The sequence below is a fragment of the Macaca thibetana genome, chromosome 2 (assembly GCF_024542745.1).
Source record: "Macaca thibetana thibetana isolate TM-01 chromosome 2, ASM2454274v1, whole genome shotgun sequence".
Taxonomy (NCBI): Eukaryota; Metazoa; Chordata; class Mammalia; order Primates; family Cercopithecidae; genus Macaca; species Macaca thibetana.
Genome location: NC_065579.1, coordinates 40,960,117 through 40,977,555, shown reverse-complemented (window position 1 = coordinate 40,977,555; position 17,439 = coordinate 40,960,117). Strand labels below are relative to the sequence as shown.

General features: G+C 48.5%; 2 protein-coding genes across 2 annotated transcripts in view; both read right to left on the bottom strand.

Moving 5' to 3' along the window:
• Window positions 1-9,024, bottom strand: part of ESYT3 (extended synaptotagmin 3) — a 47,228-nt gene extending 38,204 nt beyond the window's left edge. Inside the window, exon 1 of the mRNA XM_050779690.1 lies at window positions 8,492-9,024. Within this exon, the coding sequence (XP_050635647.1) occupies window positions 8,492-8,800 (309 nt within the window). The 5' untranslated portion in view covers window positions 8,801-9,024. The remainder of the gene's footprint in view (window positions 1-8,491) is intronic.
• The window catches only part of FAIM (Fas apoptotic inhibitory molecule), a 296,369-nt gene that overhangs the window by 197,395 nt on the left and 81,535 nt on the right, over window positions 1-17,439 (bottom strand). The gene's annotated exons all lie outside the window — the stretch shown is intronic.

Sequence of the window (17,439 nt, the reverse complement as noted above, 5' to 3'; positions counted from 1 at the left end):
GTTACAGGGCTGGTAATTCCTAGAAGTTAAAAAAACTTATCCTCTTGCTTATCTTCTAGCACAGGCCCCAAAAGATAATATTCAATGGTGATAAGACCACAGTGAATGGGCAAAAGTGTCTTTAAAAATCTTCATAAACTTCTAGGAATCCATACTAATTAAATTGAGAAGTGTGGACTAAGATTTACACAGCAGGCATTCACCGTAGCATTCATTCAGCAGATTTCTATTGAGTCCTTACCATGAACTGGGCATTGAGCTAGCAGCTGAAGCTACAGATATGTACAAGACATATACCTTATCTTAAAAGAACTTTCAGCCTGGAGGAAAAGTTAGCCATAAAAATAGGTAGGTTACAAATCAGTCTGGTAAGCAGAGTGACAGACACATGCTCAGAGCTCTTGAGAGCCCAAGGAGAAGAGTCCTGGGGGTGGGGACTGAGTTTGGACTTGAAGGATGAGTCACAGAATCTAGATGCACAAATCAGAGGGAGAAACTGCGGACAGAGAGAGGAACCACCACCCACCTCCGCTAGCCATGTGACCAGGAAAGCTTCGAAGTAACCAATATAATCAAGGTTGGAGAAACAATTACACAGCTTGTGGTATATTCACATGAAGGATATGATTGTCCTTAGAAGTGTTTTTGGAGAATGTTGGTAATATAATGTTAAGAACATAAAAAAATAAGAAAAGAAAAAGGTACAAGTTTTTAAGAAACTGTTTTCATATATTTTCTATATAAAGGAAGTACACCTAAACATACTGTATCTCTGGGTGGAGGGATTGTAAAATGCCTAATTTTTTTTTTTTTTTTTTTTTTTTTTTTTTTTTTGAGACGGAGTCTAGCTCTGTCTCCCAGGCTGAAGTGCAGTGGCATGATCTCAGCTCACTGCAAGCTCCGCCTCCCAGGTTCACACCATTCTCCTGCCTCAGCCTCACAAGTAGCTGGGACTATAGACACCCGCCACCATGCCTGGCTAATTTTTTGTATTTTTAGTAGAGACGGGTTTTCACCATGTTGGCCAGGATGGTCTAGATCTCCTGACCTTGTGATCTGCCCGCCTCGGCCTCCCAAAGTGCTGGGACTACAGGCGTGAGCCACCGTGCCTGGCCGCTTATCCTAATTTTAACTTTTATGCCATTTCCAAATATTCTCCAATAAGAATGTTTACTTTCATGACCAGAAAAAGATACATTTTTAGACAGTTTATAACCAGTTATGTTAAAAAGTGAATACAACATGGGCAAAGGAATAGAGTGGGTGATTCTGGGATCCTGAAACATCCTATAGCCTAGAGAATTTCCTTGGCTTTTTACTCTGAGATTTCCAAGGCTCATGACTCATGACACAATGGCACGGGGCTTCTTGGTCTGCCCTCCCGCAGAAGATAGGGCTTATGGGACCTGGGCTCTGCATCCCTCTGTTGCCTGAGGAAATCAAGTCTTATATCCTTAGCTTGAAATACACAGCACCTTTAAAAAAAAAAAAAAAAGGGGGCTTTGTCTCTTTAATAATTCTCAATGGGGCAGAAAAACATCTTAAATCCTTCTTCAATATCTGCAGTCGAGGAGGAGGAGAAGGAAAAGGAAATCACTTGCCTCAAGCACATGTGAGCACTTTTGTGCTACAAGCTCTAGGTTCCCGGAGATTTAGAAATCCCTGAACTCTGCTGGGAGGAGTGGGAGGGGCAGGCGAAGGAGCAAGGCAGGCCAGGTCTCAGCTCCGCTCCGCTCCGCGAGGTAGTTGGGTTGTGGCCCTCCCAGGTCTTCAGGGGGCAGCTCACACCTCCCACAGCCCCCTCCCCAAAGTCACCGGAGACATTCCCACGGAAGTGCCCTCTCTGCCTGCTACCAAGACTCTAGCCAGGACGCAGTGGAAGCAGGTGACCATCTCTCCCCACCTTCCTGCCCACTGCAGAGGGGGCTGCAACACAGGAGAACAGGGCCTGTCCCTACTCGTGGAACCTGATCCTCGTCCGCCACGTGACCTCTCAGTTACTCAGGCCCTCAGGCCCTGGCTGAGAAAAGGTTGCCTGGACATTCCTGTCCCAGAAAGATTCAGCCCCTTGTAAATGAAGCAGTGAGCAGTCTCATGTGAGCTCAGGTATCATACATTGCTGTCCCAGAATCTGCTCACCCCAAGATGCAATAATGAGCTCAGCTGACTTAACCTGTGAAAGACTGTGGGCCGAGTCCCCAACTCCCTACCACAGCCGGCAATACCATAGTGCCTCTTCCTCCAAGAAGGCTTCCTGGGCCACTTCCAGCCCAGGATAGAGCCCCTCCCCCATGCTTTCTCGGAGCCTCAGACTTGGAGTCACCACAGTGGACTGATCACGCTCTATCAGAAGAGGCTGCCCTCGCAGGTCTGAATCTCCGTCTAGCTCATGGGTTCCTCAAGGGCAGGGCCGTGTGTCACTCATGCTGCCCCACCTTCAGCTCTGTGCCTGACACACTGCAAGTTCTCAGCAAATGCTTGCTGAGTGAATACAGGAATGAACACATGGATGCCTAGGATCCCTCTGTTGGGCTTGGAGGAAAGAAGGCCCAGACTCTGTCACTCCTATTGCCCAATCCTGGCCCAGGACATAAGTCCAGGAACCATCATTAAGACATGGGACAGAAACCCCAAAGGCATGACTAAAATCCATCTGCCTCTTCCTTCCTGAGGACAGGCCTGGTTCCAAGTCATCTGAATAATTTCACAGGGCTGCAGGGACCTCAAAGGTAAGAAGTCTCCCTAATTCCAAACAGCGCCCAATCAGTCCTGATGTTTAAAATCAGGTTCCGTGGCCCTGGCTCCAAGCATCAGGCTTTGTGATCTAATCTAAGAGTGCCCAGGCTAGCTCAGAGCTGTCACTGCATTTACTTCCTCTAATGAACTGAAGTATCTCAGGACAGACCCTGAGAGCCTGGGTCCTGGAATGACTGCTGCTCCAGCCACAGAAAGAGTGTCAAGCTCTCAGCACTAGGTAAGCAAAGCACTCAGCCCTTGGCTGTCTGCCTAAGTGGCTGGCAGGGAGGCTTGGAAGGGGCAATCCCAGGGACACGGCTCTGTGCCTTGGAATGCCCATCGCTTTGTGTGAAATGCTCACCTTTTTCCTCTGGTGCTTGCTTCTGCCCGCAGCCCCAGAGCGCACCCAGTTAGATGGGGACAGGCATGAAAGGCGGCAAGTGGGGTCCTGTGGGGTATGTGTCGCCAGAGAAAAGCTGACTCGGGACTGGTTAATGATGGCAGACCCTACAGCTATGAAGACTCTATAGAACATCTCCTAAAATGTCATGAGTTTCAGAGAAATCAGAGGCCCAGAGAGAACAAGGGGCTTCTCAAGATCCTTCCATGAATGACCCCAATGACTGCCACCACTTCACATCATGACCACTTCACCAGAAGACACACATGAGTTAACTGCCCCTCACAAAGCTGCCAACTGATGTAACTGATTGCTACCAGCTGAAAGGACAGCCAGCCTGGCTAGAAACCACAGACAGACAAAATGCCACGTTTTCTCACAGCTCTTTCTCCCCTCTACACTGCCTCAGGCTATTTTCCTACTACCAGCTCTCATTTCCCCAACCTAGAGTGAGGTGAGGATTTCAAACTTCCTTCCTCACAGGGGCCCAGTCATGGCAGGGGCAAATCAATATCTGATAAGCAACCCGATCATCCAGTTGAAGCACTGATCAATGGCCGAATAGCTGGAAATTTACGGGTCAGTGAAGGGCTGATTCATGCACAAATCCAGGAGTGAAGGCTGCAGAGCTCCACACAGGGGCCCCTACCAGGGGAGGTGGGCAGGGAAGCAAAGCAGCAAAGGTTACCCCGAGAAGGGTCTCAAGAGCCCGGAGCATGAAGGATGGGCTCTGAAGATCAGAAGGCAGCTCTCGCATGAGCAGCACAGCTGGGACTCCGAGAACCCACAGGAGCAGGCTCCGCGAAGAGCCAGGTTGCAGGGGGTTCCACACAAGTGCTCTGCGTGTCCCTTCCGCTCTCTCCACCCCTTGACAGTCATCCAGATGCTGGAAAGACGAGCTTGCCACTGGGACACTTGGGCATTCATTTCATATTAGGAAAAGGTAGTTAGGAAGCCCGGGAATTGGAGGAACATAAAAGGACAGCCCCCACTGGGCATTTGCTTGTGTCTGGCTCTGTGCAAGCAGCTTTTCAAACAGTCGACTCACCATAACCATGTGTGGCAAGAAGGCCGGGCGCGGTGGCTCAAGCCTGTAATCCCAGCACTTTGGGAGTCCGAGACGGGCGGATCACGAGGTCAGGAGATCAAGACCATCCTGGCTAACACGGTGAAACCCCGTCTCTACTAAAAATACAAAAAATTAGCCGGGCGTGGTGGCGGGCGCCTGTAGTCCCAGCTACTCGGAGGCTGAGGCGGGAGAATGGCGTGAACCCGGGAGGCGGAGCTTGCAGTGAGCCGAGATCGTGGCACTGCACTCCAGCCTGGGAGACACAGCGAGACTCCGTCTCAAAAAAAAAAAAAAAAAACAAAAAACAAAAAACCATGTGTGGCAAGAAAGCTTTTGTGACTTGCCAAGGCCTACAATTAAATGAGTAATATCAAGGGCTCCATACTTGTCACTGTGCTATACACAGTCCCTACCCGACAAGGACAGCGGACTGAGGCGGCTCTTAATTACTTCAAAAGTACACATAAACACTGTTAGAGGAGCATCCGCATGTAAACATGCAGCCTCTGGAACCCTCTGTTCAAGGGTGAGCTGCGGGGGCCGCCCTGCCTTCTTCCCCACGTGGTCAGGCCACATTCACAAGACAAAGGGGATCCACAGGTTCTTCCTTCACTGCCTCTTCCAGTAAGGCGAATTCTTCCTTCCAGCTATATCTCCCATGGCTGGGGACCTGGAGGAGCAGCAGGACTATCTGAAGTTTGACTAGAAATCAGACATCAGGACCAAAATGACTGTGAAAGACCATCCAATACAACTTCCTTTTACAGGTGGGGAAACAGGTTCAGCCAGGGAAAGCAATTTCTATGATCACCTGGAGGCAGCATCTTGGAGCAAAATGTTGAGAAGGAGTCTAAGACCAGGCAGGAAAGCCATGCATGACTGAGGACTGGCTGACAACGGCTGCCTTGGGTGGCAGTGGGGAGGGATGGCATCCCCGCCTCAGCTCAGCCAGGCCTTGGCCTCCACCCCTTCACAGGGAGTTGGTGCAAATTAGAAAAAGGTGCCCCTTCTAAGCAGCGTACAGCTTGACAAGCAGCAGGTGGGCCGGATATCCATCCCTCCCCATTGGGGGCTAGAGTACAGGGCCAGCTCACACAACATGCAACACAGGCCTGAGTGTGGTGCCCTTGAGTTATTCAACTTTTCTTCAGTCCCCCAACTATTGATTTGCCATCCGTTAACCTGTAGAAATATTTCTTGATACCAAAGGAGGTCATAAGCCATCATCCTCTCTTTCAGGCAGAGAAATCAGTTCTCAAGAGGCAAGGCATGCTAAAAGGTCACCATGAGATGATGAAGAGATCCATTCATCCATGCCCAAAATCTTGTGCAACGGGTCGTACTGCCCCCACCATGCCCAGAGCCCCGTCTCTCTTTGCCTTCACAGTTTGTGTTCCTAAAAAGGCAGAGATAAGAATATTCAGCCGGGTAGACTCCAGGTTTTCCATATCATCCCTGGGCGTGGAAACCTTCATGAGGTGGGTGAAAAGCTCACACCTGCATCTATTTGTATGCACTTCACAGGTGTTCATACAGGCAACCAACTTCCCCAGACTTGTTTCTCCTCCTGGAATCCCAATCACAGTAATGGTCAATCAGCTCCCTAAACCAGAAAGTCTCCCTGGAAGACCCCTGGATCCTCCTGCACCCCCATTCTAGAGGCCACCACGCATATAAAGTCCCACTCCCAAGCATCTCCCACCCTCCTCCCTCACTACTACCGTCTTGGCTGAAATCACTTTCCCAACTGGCCTGTCTCCTCCAGCCTCCCTTGTCCCACCATCCTGCTTTCTGAGCATCCAAGGGTCCTTCCAGCCTTCAGAACAGGGCCAGCCTCCATCAAGTCTGCCTAAACTTGACCCTGTCCATCAACCCCTACCACACACTTCAGCCAGGCCCAGCACACAGTGCTCCCTCATGCAGTGGCCATGTCACATCTCCATGCTGTGCTCACTGCCTCCCTGGGCCAGAATGCCCTGTGCCGCACCAGTGGCTCAATCCAACAGGTTATCCAGGCCCTGGTCCTCCAACCCAGCCAGACAAGTCAGCCAGGTGACTTGTCTGTCAGCCAGGTGCAGAATGCAGGCAGAGGCCAGTCTTTCCCAGGTCCTTGTCAAGGAGAAAGGGGGCTGTGATTCGGGGACAATATGCTATGGAAACCTGGTAGGGTGTCCTTCATACCAGGCCTTCTGACTAGACCCTGTTCCGACTCCTGGCTCCAATTCCCCTCCATGGCAATGACCTGTTATGCATCTGTTCCCCACGTGAGACTGCCCTCTTGGTAGGAGAGAGAGCATCACCTTCCTGTGAGTGTCCCTCTACCCAGCTGGGTCAAGCCTGGGATATGGGTTGCGGGGTGAAAACCCAGGAGGTGTCTTCTTGAGTTCAGGCTGAGTTCCCTGTTGGCTAGGTCCATGTTGCTCCTGGGGTCCGTATCCCCAGCAGAGGCCAGAATTGTCTCTGTGGTGTATGTGGGGGAGAGGCAGGGAGGGTGTCAATGCCCCTACACGATCTGATTTTTGACCCGATTTCAGAAATAGAAATACTGCCTTTACATATGACTAAGTGCCTAGAGGCTTCCCTGATACAGAAGGGGAGAAAAGAAGGGGTGTTACTTGGTGAAGACTCACAGGCCCACCCTCATGGGCTAAGGCCACCAAGGGGGACAAAACAGAAATCTGACAGGTGGCCTGGACTCCCTCAACAGTGAGCAAGGGGTGTGGACAGGTCGAGCCTGCTTGCTGGGTCCACACCTTTCAGAATCACAAGCCCCACAGGACCATCAGGATGACCAAAGTCTGTGGGAGTCAGGCCCCATGCACTACCCCTATGGCTACTACCATAGAAAAGTGTGCACGCTTATCAGTCTTTGGCCCCTCATCCCCCATATATGTAAGCTATTTACAAAGCTTTACCATCAAATCGTACATTAAATATTAAGTGTTATGAAGTGTATGCCCACTTTCAAGTGCTAATTCTCAGTCCCTCAGAATGTGATTCTATTTGCAGGTGGGGTTTTTAAAGAGGTAATTAAGTTAAAATGAGTTCATCAGGGTGAGCCTTAATCCAATATGACTGATGTCCTTCTAAGAAGAGATTAGGATACAGAAGACGGTGTGAAGAAGGAGGAAGACAGCCAGCTGCAGGCCAGCTGCACTTTGATCTTGGACTTCAAGGCTCTAGAAATGAAAGGAAAAAACTGTCTGCCCTTTAAGCCATGCAGCCTGTGGTACTCAGTTATGGCAGACTGATACAATAAGACTTCATTGCTCTTATAAGATAAACCAAATGGGCCTTATATTTTTTTCTCACACCCCACTTTGGAGACTACTGTCAGGAGGAACCTATGGCCCTGCTGGACTTTATAGGCCACCGGCTAGAGACAATGAGGGGTCTGGCGGCCTCCCCCGTGGGCCTGAGAGTATCTGGAAGACATCTAAGAACGCAGAGTTGCCAGCACCGGAGGAACCGTAAGTGTTTTGCGCAGACCAACCCGCGGATGGAACACCCCTCTTGCCAGTGTTTCCCAAGCTCATCTAATCATAAGAATCACCCAGGATAACTGTGTCACCCTGGGAGTTATTCAATGGGGCGCAGAACTTGGGTTTTGCTAGGTAAGCCAGGACCAGAAGCGTTTGAGGAATCCTAGTGCCGCCCATGCCACCCCAGGAGATGGGTTTGTCGGGGCAGTATGAGTGCGCCGGCATCCCTATGCGGCGGAGGGAGGGAGGGAAGGAGGCCCGGGGCCGGCGCCGTCGGTCTCCCAGCCGTACCCGCCACTCCACCTCCAGCCCCGCGGAGCCCTCCCCCTCCTGCAGTCCGGGCCTCTGCCGAAAGCAACTGGGCCCGCCGTTTCTGTCACTGCGGTATTTGCCCATCTACGTTTGGCGTCCGGCGTTGGTTCTCTGAATCAACAGGCGGGTGGAAGAAATGCCTTCTGATTCCAACGCGAGTAAGCGTGCGAAGTCCCAGACGCCCTTGTTTTTCTCCTGGGTGTGGCCTGCCCGTGACTCTTCTCTCGGGCTCTGGGGCCTTAACTGAAACTCAGGTTCTCCGCTCCCACCGCAGTCGAACCAGAAGTGGAGGTGAGGGTGCTGCGCGGCGCGGGAGGGGAGGGCCACCGCCCCCAGGGTCTGTGCGCCGGGAGCGGTGGGGAACGGGGTGTGCGGGTCACCGTGCTCCCGCCCTCCCTCGGGTTTGCGCGCACCAGCTCCCCACTGACCGCAAGTTCCTCCGAACGTCGAAAGGCATCTCCCCACCTCCGACCCCCGCCCGGTTCAGCTCACCCAGGCTGGCAGGTGCTGGCCTCGCAGCTCGCGGCTGATGAACTCGCGTTCATTGTCAAGGAATTCGAAGGCGGCGGCCAGGCGCCCGAGCTTCCCGCGGCGGTTCCTGCGCCACCACATCCACAGCAGGGCGCCGAGCAGCAACCAGGTTATGCTGAGCCCCAGGTAGCCAGCTAGGTAGACAGGCCCCAGGTAGAAAAGGACGCGCACCACGAAGGTACAGAGCTCGGGCAGCAGCTGGCTGGACAGGCGCAGCTCGGGGCCCGGCGCGCGCTGGGCTCCCGGGACGCTGGGCTCTTCTGCTCGCATCTTGTCGCAGCCGTCTTGCCCTTCCCGAGAGCTTCACCCGAGCTTAGGTCCGCATGCCCCGACGCCCAGGCGCATCTGTCTCCCAAGCGCGAGGACCAGGACGCCGCGCCCCCTTGCCCTGCTGGGACTTTCAGCGCTCCGAGTTCAGGGTTCTCTACGGCGCACTGGAGCGCGGCGCCTGGAAATGCACCGAGCCGCGCCGCGCCGCCCCAGCGCTCTGCTCCAGTGAGCCCGCAGCTCCGGAAGTCTCCGCCCTAGTGGGGCGGGCCGCTCGCCTGGCTCCTGCTGGCTCTAAAAAGCAACCAGCCGGTAAGCTCAGCCTCCGACCCCAGCACGTGGCGCAGGCGTCAGCCGGAGGTGCGCACTCGCTAGTCTGGGTGGACCAAGTGCTGCCCTAGGTGGTTGATGACTCACCGAGGCCTGTGTACAAACTGGCTTAACATGGATAAACATCACCTAAAACCTGTTTCCTACACGCAGTCTATAATACACAGTATAGTCTGGATTCAGCTGGCATTCGAGGCCCTCCCTGGACAGGCTCAGCCAAGCCTCCTCAGCCTCAGGTCCTGTGTCCCCGCCCTCCAACTGGATCCTAGAGCCTGCAACGCTGCCAGCTCTTCTGGCATCTGTAAAGCTTAGACCTAGCCCCCAGCCTCATCGAGCCGAGCTCAGGGCCCCTCCTGCGCACCACAAAACCCTCTGCCCTGCTCTCCCCACCCTCTCTTATAGGTGTCAGTTTGGATCGTTATTCCCTGCATCATCAGACCGGGAGCTTCCGGGGGCCGGCCTGTCCTGGCCATCTGTGGGGCACCCAACAAGGGAAAGTGACTGGCGAATAAAAGGAAAGATGAAGAGGAAGCCCCTAGGTGCCTGAGAGTCAATGGTGAAGCCCATGGTTTGTAACCCTTTAATGATCAGAGCAGGTGGATCTCCGAATCTCTTAAGTTCGGAATAGTAAATCGTCTTGTGGATAGTATATATTTCAGGTGGGCCACATGAAAGGGCTCACATCAATTACTGGCATGTGATTTTGGAATTGACAAATGTACTGGAATGATTTGGAATGACTCTATACTCTTTCAACAGGTTTATCAAAAGGCTGGAGCCAATGGATAGCAATCAAAAGATTGTCTTCTCTTTCCTTTTCTATCTCTCTCTCCCTCTCCCCTCTACCACCCTCCCTCTCGTTCTCATTCTCTCTGACTCTAGCTCTCTCACTCTCTTTTTCTTTCTCTGGCTTTATCCTTCTCTCTTGGATAAAATTACTTACTGCAATGAGTTTTTTCAACAATGGGTGAGTTTCTGGTGGTCAGAATACCTGGACTCTTCTCTATTGTTCTTGGCTTTCCAGGACTCAGCCAAAACAGAGGCTGAAAGTCCCCCAACTTAACATCCTGTTACACTGGCATCTCCCAGTGTAGCCTAGGAAATCAACGGAAGAAATGCTGCTCGCTGGAGTTCCTTCTTGAGAGTTGCATGTACACAGTCCTATTAAAGGCTCTGAGAAGTCCTTCAGACAAAAAGCTATTAAATTCTATTTAACCCAGTGTTTCCCAGATTATTTGACCACAGAATTCTTTCCTCAAAATATTTTTCTATTGGTTAACCCAGATCTGCTGAAGCAAAAGACAGTGTACGATAGGGATACTGGGAATTCTCCTGGAAGCTGAGGCAGAGTGTGGCTGGCTGTCAGGATGGACGGACCAGGAAGCTAAGTGCCAGAACTGCACTCCTCATCCTTGTGTCCCTCCCTGTTGACCTGCCTGTCTGACTGAAGTGCAGAACACAGCACTTTCCCCCCAGCATCCAGAGATGGAGGACACAGTCTCACCAATCCAGAGAGACTGCCTTGACCCTTACCCTGTCCCAATTCCAAATCCCTTGGAGACAGGATCCAACTGAATCTATCATCCCCTTCATCCTTGACACACAGCAGGTCCACACCTCAACCTGGGTTAGTTTGGGAGGGGGTGTGGAAGGTAGTGAGTTTGTGCGGTTTTACTAGAGAAACGAAGATTGTTGATTTGTGAACTGGATGGACACCCACTGAGACAGATGCCCAGTCTGAGACCTGTGGGACATTGCCATCCTCAGCTGCATTGCCCTTCTGTTCCTTGAACACATCAAGTTCATTTATGCTGCAAGGCCTTTGTCCTTGCTGTTCCCTCTGCGTGGAATGTTCCTCTTCTAAAACTTCTTCAAAGTACGTTAGGGTGATGGGATTATGATTTCACCCTCCCTTTTAAAATTTATTTTATTTATTTTTTATTTTATTTTATTTATTTTTTGAGATGGAATCTCACTCTGGTGCCCAGTCTGGAGTGCAGCGATGCAGTCTCAGTTCATCGCAACCTCTGCCTCCCAGATTCAAGAGATTCTTCTGCCTTAGCCTCCCAAGTAGCTAGGATTACAGACACCTGCCACCATGCCCAGATAATTTCTGTATTTTTAGTAGAGATGGAGTTTCGCCATGTTGGCCAGGCTGGTCTCAAATTCCTGACCTCAGTCCACCCACCTCAGCCACCCAAAGTGCTGAGATTACAGGTGTGAGCCACTGTGCCTGCCCCCCATTTTTAAAACCTTATTTATGTCATTAAATTCACAAATTAAATATAATAGAACATTGAGAATATGGCATTGAAAACTCTATACCCTACCTGGGAAGGAATCTGTGCCTGAACATTGGAGCCTTTATTTCCCTTGATCTGGACATCTAGTGACTACCACCAGCAAAAAAAAAAAAAAAAAAAATATTTCATGGGTGGTTTGATCACAGCAAAACCTGGGGAGAATAATGCCTTCCAGAGTCTTTACCTGAACACATTAGAGGGTGCATCCTATTACATACCAACCATTCAAAGAACAGTAGCTCAAATAAATATAAGTTGGTCACTAGTGTGGATTGAATTCTGTCTATGTTGAAGTCCTAACCCTTGGCACCTGTGAATGTAATCTTATTTCAAATAGAGTCTCTGCAGATGTAACCAACTTAAGATGAGATCATACTCAATTAGGGTGGGCCGTAAATCCAATGACGGGTGTCCTTATAAGAAAAGAGAGATTCGGAGATAGGGACGCAGAGGACACACAGGAAGGGAAGGCCATGTGAAGACACACATAGAAACCAGAGTGGTACAGTTACAGGGGAGGAATGCCAAGGATTGCTGGCACCACCAGGAGCTGGACAGAAACAAGGAAGGATTTTTCCCTGGAGCCTTGGGAGAGAGCTCAGCCCTGCTGGCCTCCAGAACTGTGAGAGAATAAATTCCTGTTGTTTTAAACCATCCAGTTTGTGGCACTTCGTTACTGCAGCCCTAGGAAATGAATACAGCCTTCTACTGAGTGCCAGGCACTGTTCCAGGCATAAGAGATTCAGGGTGAACAGAACCGACAGGCTCACTGCTCTCAGGCAGCTGACATTCTAGTGCAGGAAGACAGACACCAACATTTAAACCAAGTACAAGAAAACAGCAGGTAAGGAAAGGTGCTCTGCAGATAGTGCAGTGAGCGGGCTCAGAGAGAGTGGCTGGCGTAGCGGGGAGGGCTGTTTTAGCCAGGTTGAGACCTAAATTAAAAAGAAGACTGAAAATGTACATACAATATTTTTTTTTTTATTATTATTATTATTATTATTATTATTTTGAGACGGAGTCTCGTTCTGTCGCCCAGGCTGGATTGCAGTGGCACGATCTCAGCTCATTGCAAGCTCCACTTCCCGGGTTCACGCCATTCTCCTGCCTCAGCCTCCCAAGTAGCTGGGACTACAGGCACCCGCCACCACGCCCAGCTAATTTTTTGTATTTTTAGTAGAGACAGGGTTTCACTGTTAGCCAGGATGGTCTTGATCTCCTGACCTCGTGATCCGCCCACCTCGGCCTCCCAAAGTACTGGGATTACAGGTATGAATCACCGCGCCCAGCCTTGTTTGACTTTTTCCAACAAGAATGTGTTTGTGTTTTATCTGTATAATTTAAAAAGTTTTTTTATTGTTGCAAAATACATATAATATTTACTATCCTAACCATTCTTAAGGGTCAGCTCAGTGGTGTTAAGTACACTCGTATTATTGTGTAACCATCATCACCATCTCCAGAATTCTTTTTCTTGCAAAACCAAAACTTTACACCCATTAAACAATAACTTCCCATTCCCCTCCACACCCTCCAACTACCCGCAACCACCATTCTATTTTCTATCGCTATGATTTTGACTACTCTAGATACCTCACATAAGTGGAATCTTACATTCTGTAATTCCATATGCTTATGTGGAATTATAAACATAATTCCATATGTTTGTCTTTTTTGTGACTGGCTTTTTTTTTTTTTTTTTAGCATAAATGTCTCCAAGGTTCATTCATGTTGTAGCATGTGTCAGAATTTCCTTCCTTTCCAAAGCTAATCTTTCACTATAGGTATTTACCACACTGTGTCTTTGCAGTCAGCTGTCATTGTCACTTGGGTTGCTTCCACATTTTAATGATTGTGAGTAATGCTGCTGTGAACATGCGTGTACAAATATCTCTTCTTTAACCTTGTTTTCAATTATTTTGGGTAATACTCAGAAGTGGAATTGCTAGATCAATGGTAATTCTATGTTTAATTTTTGAAGACCTGCCATGCTGCTTTCCCCAGCAGCTGAACCATTTTATATTTCCATCAACAGTGCACAAAGTTCCAGTTTCTCCCCATCCTTGCCAACACTTATTATTTTCTAGGTTTTTTTATATAGTAACCATTCTAATGGCTGTGAGGTGATATCTCATTATGGTTTTGATTTGCATTCTCTGATGATTAGTGATGTTGAGCATCTTTTTGTGTGCTTTTTGGCCATTTATGTAGGATCTCATTTTTAAAAACACAAAAACAATGATTTTCTGTATGAATGTAGGCAAATCCCACTCCCACTCTGGACTTTGGCAAGCTGTTGGGTCAAATGAAGGATTTAACCAGAGTGTCTGTGAGGTCTTACCCTGCAAAAGGCATTCAATTCTCTGAGTGTATCTTGATAATTTTCTGGTTTATCAAACTTAGTGCCTATCGGAGTGCCTGGAATGCAGTAGGTGCTCAATGTTTGTGAAGGAACACACACATGAATGAATACATGAATGTGTTTGAGCCACAAAAAGGATAGTCCTTATCACATCGCCTGATAAACAGCTGGAGAGGAAGCTGCAGCCCCTTAGGCTGCTCACCCTATCATCTTTTTGGGCTGTGCCTGGAACCAATTCAACAGCCAGTGAAATTGACCACATTTAGAGTACTGTTTGGGGCCCCGGGGGTGACAGCAGATTCAGAGACTGCACCTAAGAAGTCGATTATTTTACACTCTTATCATGAAAACTTGGTGGAAGTGAGTGTGTGGTGGAGCAGCAGGAAGACATCGGGAGTGGGAGGGTAGAGATGTCTCCGCAATGTTCTATATGATCTGGCCCCTGCCTACTGCCCAAGATCACCTCTTGAGGGATCCAGCCTGCACCTGGGTCTCCAGCCCCACCACACTTCTCACACACCTCACACCCTAAGTGTGAAGCAGGTGGCCTGGTTGGTGTTCACCGTTCTGGGAGAAGGTAGAGTTGCTGTCCTCTTGGACAGTCAAGCTCTGATTGCTTCTCTTCTTCTAACATGGTATGGGATGGAGGCCAGGAGGACAACCACCTTGTTGAGACCTCAGCCAGGCCCCGCTTAGAGACCACGGGCAGAATCTGTGACCTCATATCCCTCCACATACCTGCCCTTTCCACCTGCCAACAGGTGTGCATGGTTCCATGACTTCTTAGACAGGGCCTGGAAGCTGCAATTTGGGAAATCCTGCCTCACCCCTTCCCACAGTACTCTGCCTACCCTGCCCCCTCTTCTCAGCTCTGCTCCACTCCTGCAATTCTTTTTTATTTTTTTTAAGAGACAGGTCTCACTCTGTCACCCAGGCTGTAGTGCTAAGTAGTGTGAACATATCTTGACCTCTTGGGCTCAAGTGATCCTCCTGCCTCAGCCTCCTGAGTAGCTGGGACTACAGGCACATACCACCGCGCCCAGCTAATTTTTGTATTTTTGTAGACAGAGTCCTGCTACGTTGCCCAGGCTGGTCATGACCTTCTGGCCTCAAGCAATCCTCCCTCCTCAGCCTCCCAAAGTGCTGAGATTATAGGCGTGAACCACAGTGCCAGGCCTAACATATATGATTGTTAACATACATGATTATTCTGGCATTTTGTATATTCTTATGTCAGGTTGAGGTTCAATATATTATCGTTTCTTTCTTTGTTTTGTTAAAAAGTATTCTATTTTCCTTTGTGATTTTCTCTTTGATTTATTCATTATTTAGAAGTCTCTTGTCTAATTGTTAAATAGGTGGGGATTTTCTAGTTTATTTGTTATTAACTCTTTATTTAATTTTTTTGTGGTTAGAAAATATACTTTGTATGACTTAAAGCCTCAGAAATGTGTTAAGTCTTGTTTTATGGCCCAGCATAGAGTCTATCTTGGCTCCATGTGTGCTTGAAAATAGGTATAATCTGTGGTTGTTCTATAAATGTCACTTAGATCAAGAGAACTGATAATATTGCTTAGAACTTTTATATCCTTGCTAATTTTTCATCTAGCTATCCTCTAAATTACTGAGAGGAGCTTTACACTTTCCAGTTGTGCTTGTTGGTTTACTTCATCTTCAGATTCTGTCAAATACTGTTTCATGTATTTTGAAGCTCTGTTATTAGGCACATACACATTTTCATAATTATGTCTTCCTAATAGATTCACCATTTTATTATAATAAAATATCCCTGTTTATCTTTGATAGTTCTTCTTGTCTTGAAGTCTATTTTGAATGAATACATGTACCCCAGCTTTTTCATGCTCACTGTATGTATGATACATATGTCTCTTTTCATCTTTTGACTTTCAACCTATGTTCTTACTTTTAAAGTGTGTCTCTTACATACATAAAGTTGGGTCATTATCTAATTACCAGTCAGATAATCTCTGTCTTTAATTTCAGTGTTAAAGTCCTTCTGGATTTGATGTAATAATGGATATATTTGGTCTCAAACGTGCCGTATTGTTCTTTATTTTCTCTTAGCTCTACTGGTGTCTGTTCCCCTTTTCTACCTGTATTAGTCCGTTCTCTCAAAGACATAAAGAAATGTCTAAGACTGGGTAATTTATACAGAAAAGAGGCTTCATTGGCTCACAGTTCTGTAGGCGGCACAGGAAGCATGGCTGAGGAGGCCTCTGGAAACTAACAATCATGTTAGAGGGTGAAGGGTAAGCAGGCATGTACATGGCTGGAGCAGGAGGAGGTGCCACACACTTTTAAACAGCCAGATCTCATGAGAACTCTGTCATGAGAACAGCACCCAAGGCACGGCGCTAAACTGCTCATGGAGGATCCACCCCCATGATCCAATCACCTACCAGGACGCATTGCCAACATTGAGAATTCCAACTGAACATGAGATTTGGGTGGGGACATAGATCCAAACCATATCACTACCACTGAAATATTAACTAAAGAGAAAATTGACAATTCTTAACCAAAATGGAAAGTTTTAACACCCCTCCCTCAGCAATTGACAGACAAAAAAACAACAAAGATACAGTTCTGAAAAAGACTATCAAATCTTGACTTAATTGATATTTGAAGGACCCTGTACAACAAAATGGCCAACTACCTTCTTTTCGAGGGTATATGATACACCTTATAATAGTGCAGATAATTAAAGGGTCTGAAACTAATGTTGGGCAGTGGGGGCAGTCCTTGCTCCCAGAGCTCCCAAGATGGTAGGGGCTGCTTCCAAAATGGCAGTGGGTCACTTCCAAGATGGTGGCAAGCCTTGTGTTCTCTGACCTGGGGTTCTTGGCCTCACGGATTCCAAGGAATGGAATCTTGGGCCATGTGGTGAGTGTTATAGCTCTATTAGAAGCCATGGGTCACGGAAGAGAACCGTGGAACCCAGTGACTAGTGTTCAGCTCAATTAGGACAAACCCAGGCACTTAGCCATGCAGGAACAATGGCGAGCCTTTAGCCCAATCGGGAGTGGCAATGGGCTCCTAGCTGGATCAGGAGCACAGCGGACACCCTGCCGGATCCGGAGGGATGGAAGTCAGCGGCGGGTCTGCGACGGTGGCAGACAGCAGCGATGGACAGCAAGTGAAAGCTCAGCTCAAGCTGTAACAAACATGTACCAGAAGAGTGTGCAGTTGCAAGATTTAATAGAGTGAAAACAGAGCTCCCATACAAAGGGAGGGGACCCAAAGAGGGGAGCCGTTACTGGCTCCAATGCCTGGGTTTAATATCCTGATCATTGTCCTTCCCGCTGTGCTCTCAGGCGATATATGATTGGCTATTTCTTTACCTCCTGTTTTTGCCTAATTAGCATTTTAGTGAGCTCTCTTTACTACCTGATTGGTCGGGTGTGAGCTAAGTTGCAAGCCCCATGTTTAAAGGTGGATGAAGTCACCTTCCCAGATAGGCTTAGGGATTCTTAGTCGGCCTAGGAAATCCAGCTAGTCCTGTCTCTGACTATGGAGAGTATATTCTCTGATCACAGTGGAATCACATTAGAGTTTAAGAAAAATCAGATAATTAGAAAAACCCAAAATATCTGGAAATTAAACAACACATTCCATATAATCCATAG